Source organism: Rhinopithecus bieti, unplaced genomic scaffold, assembly GCF_001698545.2.
Source record: "Rhinopithecus bieti isolate Rb0 unplaced genomic scaffold, ASM169854v2 scaffold_7212, whole genome shotgun sequence".
NCBI classification, from domain to species: domain Eukaryota; kingdom Metazoa; phylum Chordata; class Mammalia; order Primates; family Cercopithecidae; genus Rhinopithecus; species Rhinopithecus bieti.
In genome coordinates, this window is record NW_016806198.1 from 6,355,425 (window position 1) to 6,361,982 (window position 6,558).

Here is a 6,558-nt window from a genome sequence, read left to right on the forward strand (position 1 = left end):
TTGTCCTTGCAAGAGACATGTGCTGTGGTGACTCAAGGTTTAAAGGATTTTGGGTTGTGCAGGATGTGTCTTTTGTTAAACAAGTGCCTGAAGGCAGCTTGCTGGTTAAAATCCTGCCCGTCCCTGGGCAATGGAACATCTCCGTGTAAAACCGATTCTATGCTTTGTTTACTGAGCAAGGAGAAAACGCCTTTAGGAACAAGGTGGGACTTGCTGGAGCAATGCTGCTAAAAGGTTTATGGAGAGTTTGCATATGCATCTCAAGGCACAGCATTTGCCTTTAAACTTATTCATGTCACAGGGATTTTGTTCATATGTCTTACTGCTGATTTCCTCCCTACAATGATCCTATTGTCCAGCCACTCCCTTATGTTTAAGATGGTAAAGGTAATTATCAATAAATACGAAGGGAACTCAGAGACCGGTGCCGGCGTGGGTCCTCTGTAAGCTGAGTGCCGGTCCCCTGGACCCCGCTTTTCTTTCTCTATACTTGGTCTCTGTCTTCTTTTCTCAAGTCTCTCATTCCACCTAACGAGAAACACCCACAGATGTGGAGGGGCAGGCCACCCCTTCACCATACCTGACTAACTTTTCATTTTCTATAGAGGCAGGGTCTAAGTTGCCCAGGCTGGTCTAGAACTCTTGGCCAAAAGCAATCCTCTTTTCTTGGCCTCCCAAAGTACTGGGGTCACAGGTGTGAGCCACTGCGCCTCGCCAAATTATAAAACTTTTATAACACTATCTTTATGGGAAAAAAAAAAAGTTCCAGTTATGGTATCCAGAGAATAACTTATCTGACTCCAGTTACAATTGAATCCATTCTACATATAGGCCAGAAGGGTGTGGGGGAGCAAGGTGGATGAAGAGAGGTGGGTTAATAGGTAAATCATACAGTCAGATGGAGTAAGTTCTAACGTCTGATAACAGAGGAGGATGACTATAGTTAACAACAATGTACTGTATATTTCAAAGTAGCTAGAAGAGAGGACTTGAAATGTTCCCAACACACAGAAATGATGGATACCCTAAATACCCTGACCTTATTACACACTGTATGAATTTAACAAAATATCACATGTACCCTACTCCATAAATGTGAAAATATTATGTATCAATTTAAAAATTTTTTAAAGATTCAATTATTAATTTATTCAACATTTACCAAGCACCTATTATATAACCAGGCACAGTGTTCAGCAAAAGTGACAGTGTTAAACTGATGGGATCCCATTCAACTCCTGTCTGGCGATGGGATCCCATTCAACTCCTGTCTGGCTCAGAGCACTATAGTATGAAAAAAGAGCTGGGACTTAGAGGTCAGACCCATCTAGTTGCAATCCCAGCTCTACCACTTATTGTCATTAGGAATGTTACTTACCTTTTCTGAACTTTAATCTATCTTCTAAAACAAGTCAAATAGGGCCTCCCTCAAAGTGCAAGAGTTAAATAAGATAGATCAGGTAAAGCACAAAGCATACTGCCTAGCACACAATCAGTATTCAATAATTACTTCCTATTACTAATAGCATAGCAAACTGTAAGTCTTCATAAAGCAATCAAGAAATTGGAAACTGCTACTAGGCCTATAAAAAAGCCACTATAACTGCGATTGTGAGAGCACAGAAACCCCTCAAATGGCCGGGAGTGGTGGCTCATGCCTGTAATCCCAGCACTTTGGGAGGCCAAGGCGGGGAGATCATGAGGTCAGGAGATTGAGACCATCCTGGCTAACATGGTGAAACTCCATCTCTACTAAAAACACAAAAAATTAGCCAGGCGTGGTGGCACATGCCTGTAGTCCCAGCTACTTGGGAGGCTGAGGCAGGAGAATTGCTTGAACCCGGGATTTGGAGGCTGCAGTGAGCAGAGATCGTGCCACTGCACTCCAGCCTGGGCGACAGAGCAAGACTCTGTCTCAAGAAAAACAAAAACCTCAAATTCTGGCTTTCTCTTTCTCCAGCATTATCTCCTACTACCTACATAATCTTTAATGTAGCTCCATGTCCCCATGAGTGGGGACAGACTGAAAGAAGAGATCTGGGCAGCAAACAGGGCAGTGTCAAGCCAAAGGTCACTGCAAAAAAGAAAATTCATCAGCTACAGCTCTGGCAGGACACATAGGTGGTGGACAGAAGACGGGAGGAAGGAAGGAGATGGGAGGGGAAGGAAGAAGGAAGCAAGGGGACAACTAGGAAAGGGGGGAAGAGGGGAAAAGAGGAGAGAAAGAATGAGAATATGAATGAACACAAAAGGCTAATAATCCAGTAATACAAAAGTGTAGGCCAAGTTTGCATGTAATGTGTCTCTAAAAGGAAAACACTTCAATCAGCACTTTTACAACTCATTCTGCATTTCTTTCATAAAAATGAATTTAAAAATAAGTTAAATATCATCAGCGTCATCAAAAGTAAAACAAACATGGAGTAACCATATTATTACTACAGCCTGAGAAATTTGCCTAGACATCAACGTCAGTACCTAAACGAGAAAAGAAAGCATTCAACACACATAATCACTCAAAGTACATCATAGTTTAACAGCAAACAATATTTGAGAGTTTTGGTTTTCTCTAGAAAATATAGAATAAATTCTCATATAAAATAAAAGAGCACATTTTACTGGACCTGTTTTGAGGCAAAATATCTGTGACCTCAGGAGCTACTTTCACATAAGGAGTTTACTAAAAGTTTAAGTTCGTGTCTATGTAAACAAGAATCTACTTAGCACACCAGTGGGATCCACAGCTTTTCCCAAGATATCTGTCACAGGATGGAAGCAAAGGCATTCTTTTAAGTTCACGGAATGATTTAAATTTTGAACAAGCTTACATTTGTCTTAAAGTAACACAAGGGGAAAAAAAGGCTAAACTATCATCAATTTAGTGCTACAGAAAAATTAATGTTACTGTGCTCGCTGTGGTTACTGATTACAGGGTCCAGTTCTGTGTTTAAGTCATGGTTTTACTCCATGGAAAATCACAGAAGGCTCAGCTTACCGATACACAAAATAAAATGATTAAGAAGCTTTAACAGTCCTTCCAACTCACATTCCGATTCAGAGTTTGAGAATCTTTAAAATAGAATGCTTCTTCATGGTCCTTTGAATGGAGAATGAAATAAAGGCCTCTAGAAAAATGACGTGTCAAATTATAGGTTTACAGGTTTGAAATAGCATTCAGTGACATAGTTTTGAAATCTGTGCCTAAGGATTGTTTCAGACTACAGGCTTGTAACACGACCACAAAATTGTTTCTGTGTCCTGGCAGTTTTCTGTCAGGCATCCTTCCAGGTGGTTGCTTTCTCAAAGAGTCTATGGATCTCCAAAATAATTCCAGTGAAGTGGCTGTTAATATTCATGAGATATATCATTGCTTAGCCAGTGGGCTTACTGCATGCTCCACTGGATTCTAGTTATTAACAACAGTTTCAATGGAGTACCAATATTCCAAATAAGCAACAAAATAGCAAAAGTCGAATAATTCTATGACTTACAGCAAGGGTTGCTCTCAGAATTGGAGAGTCTGAGAGACCATAGTGACCACCTCCAACCCTTGCTTTTAATTAAAACTCTTATGGATTAACTGGCCTGGGCTTATCACTGAGCCTCTCAACCATTTAACATTAAAACCACCAATCAAACAAAAACACTTAGCTTATCTGAGCATAGTTTTCCTCCTAAGAGCTGTGAACTTCCTCCTAAATTCCCTCAGAGAATAACAATTGTGCCATCTCTGTGTTGGATATATATTCTACAAACAGAATTTCAAAGAGATATTCTTGTCCACTGCACTATCCCAGCAATTCTGGCAGCTGTGACAGCCAAAGAAGAGAAAAGGCAAATATGAGCACTACGCACCTCACACGGGTACCCCCAGTCAATCCACAGCACACCTCTATTCAGTCATAAAAAACGTACCATGACAAATATTAACAATGACAGATAAAGCAAACATTAAACTTGGCTTCCGGTCAGGGTGTGAAATCTGCATTCTTAAATATGCAAACTCCACCATGGCCCATTCTAAAATCATTTTGCAGAGTAAACTAAACATTTGAAAAGAAACAAGTTTACTATATCCACTCTATGAAGCTAGATAACCCTAGAACATAACTAAAAATTTTATTTCACAGGATAATTTTGGCATGTTACCAATCAATTCTACTCGAAGCCTCAACTTTCAATAAGTGCTTACCTCCTCCCTTTTGGTTTCTCAGAAAATAAAAGATGAGCACAGCGTTAATCTCAAATATTCACTGAATAACGTGAACATGAATTTAGAATAAACCGGCAATAACAATGAAGATGATTGTAAATGATACTCCTCCAGCCAAAAGGAATAAAACAAATATAAACTGGACATATTTACTGGATACAAAGTCCAAGAACGTGAGTTAAGGACACACAGTAGTGTGTCAAGAAAACAAAATCCACAGTACCCACGTATGTATGAGGAGTTAAAAGTAATCTCTACATCAGGACTAAAGATCTGCCACAGGAAAATCTTTAAATCTCAAGAAGATATTTAAATATCTTTAGTATCAATTTAAATTTAACATCCTTAAACATCAAGAAAACATCAATCTTTCTAATATGAAGAAATAACTCATCTTTTCCCACCACTAGACGAAACGGCATTTGAGACTGACCTGGAAATTCAGTGTCCCATATGGCTACAAAAATAAGGACAACTAGAAGTAGTTATGAATTCTAGGAAATATATTCACAAGTATGTGAAGAGTCTACGGTATTGCACACTTAGTCAAAAGAGTCCTACTTGAATTCTCAAATCAATGACCAAGCTGCTTCCTCTCTACCCAAGATCAGGAGCTTCCCTAGTTTGCACATATACATATTGACCAGTGGATATAAAGTCACACTGCGATTATCTGGGTCATTTTAAAATAGGTCATTAGTAGTATTGTAGTATCGCGTCTGTCTAAAAATCCTCCAAGACGGAGTGACTTTTAAACTTTGGGGTGCCTTGGTAACCCCAGGGACGCTTATTAGATGTGCAGACTCCGGGGCCCAAACTCCAGACTCTAATTCCATGGGACTAGGGAGGGGCCCGAAACCAGCATTTTTAATCATCTGCCCGGGTGAACCCGAAGTGTGGTCCAAAAAGCCACACTCGAGGCGCCTCTGCCTAACAAGCTCCACAGAGAGCGCCGACTTCAGCCGCCCCGGCCACGATACGGACGCCGTTAGGCTGTCAGGGGTCTGTCTGGGGGCCGCGGGAAGGGGCTCGGGGCCGGCGCGTCAGCTAGCGACATCCGGCCCCTGAAGTGAGAAGGGACTGACAACGGCACCGCAGTTATTTTCAGTATTTCCATAAAGTCCCACAAAGCCGTGTGGCCGTGGGAAAAGGGCTTTAACTTTGAAATCCCACGGGTCTAGGTTACCACCAGCTCTGCCGCCTCCTAACAGCGCGTCCCAGCAGTTCCCTTAACGTTCGGGCCTCAGTTTCCCGATCCGTGCAACGGGCTCACGCCATCTCCGGAAGGCTGAGCGGAAACGAAACTAACTCCGCCGCTCGCAGGCACTTCCTGGCTCTGCTCAGCGCGGCCCAGCCTCCCCAGTCGCCCCAGGAGGACGACCCGGCCCAAGCGCGTCGCGCAGGCAGCCGCCTCCCAACGCCCCCGGCCCTCGGCCGGCCACTCACGGGTAGGCATGGCGACCTCGACCGCGCTCGCCGCGGCACCTAGGCTCAGCGGGGTCGCGCAGGGAGCGCGGACGGCACCATGACGGCCGTTGCCCGGCCGCGGAGGCCGAGACGAGGCGAAGGGCGAAGGGCGGAGGGAGTGGACGCGGACCCCGCGGTCACGCAACCGAGCGGCGGACAGTTACCGCCGCCAGCCCGCTCCCAGCCGGGCGACGCGACGGACGACCCACGCCCGTTACGTCACCGCGCCGCCGCCGTCCCGGCCCCGCCCCCGCGGACGGCCGGGCTCGGCCCAGGATCCCTTGTCTAACGGGTGGACTGAGTGACTGGGGACAGCCACGTAGAACAACTTCGGGTGCTTTCTGTTGCCAAAGCCTGGTGACCTGAGTTGCATTCGTTTTCCTTGATCTCTATATGGAGTACATCACTTTACGTTTGTGAGGGTAATGGCTTTGAGCGCTCGGAGTACCTGTGGGCTGTTTCTTTTGCAATCGGTTAACTTGCAATGCGTTTTGCATACTCTGAAAGCATGGTTTATTTGAGATGCACTAAGGTCATTTGGGGTGATGGCTACTCATTTTTTGAGAGGACAGAAAATGTAATTTCCTTTTGCTCTTGTGACTTTCAGAGCGACCTTACGCCTCAGGAGTTAGTCTCCCCTGGAGAGGGCAGCTCTGTGCACTTGGCTGAGCTACTCTTCTTGACTCTAGGTGTCATTAATAATTGAGGTATCTAATAGTCACCAAGTTGAGCAGACACCGGGAGCCAGAGAGCTGAGCAATGCACGTACACTATGCTAGGCGCTATGGGCTGAGGACAGCCCATATGGAGATATAAAAGTCACCCGCAGAGGTCTAACACTGCCTTCCTCAAAGTGGGTCAAAGTGGTCCAGGATCCT

The 6,558-nt window shown here is 44.3% G+C and overlaps 1 protein-coding gene across 4 annotated transcripts in view; it reads right to left on the bottom strand.

The window, feature by feature from the left end:
- The window catches only part of EFR3A (EFR3 homolog A), a 109,559-nt gene extending 103,657 nt beyond the window's left edge, over positions 1-5,902 (bottom strand). For all 4 annotated transcript variants that reach the window (XM_017875176.1, XM_017875175.1, XM_017875178.1 and 1 more), the window contains exon 1: positions 5,660-5,902. In XM_017875176.1, coding sequence (XP_017730665.1) covers positions 5,660-5,669 — 10 coding nt within the window. In that variant the 5' untranslated portion in view covers positions 5,670-5,902. The remainder of the gene's footprint in view (positions 1-5,659) is intronic.
- Positions 5,903-6,558: the final 656 nt, after the last annotated feature.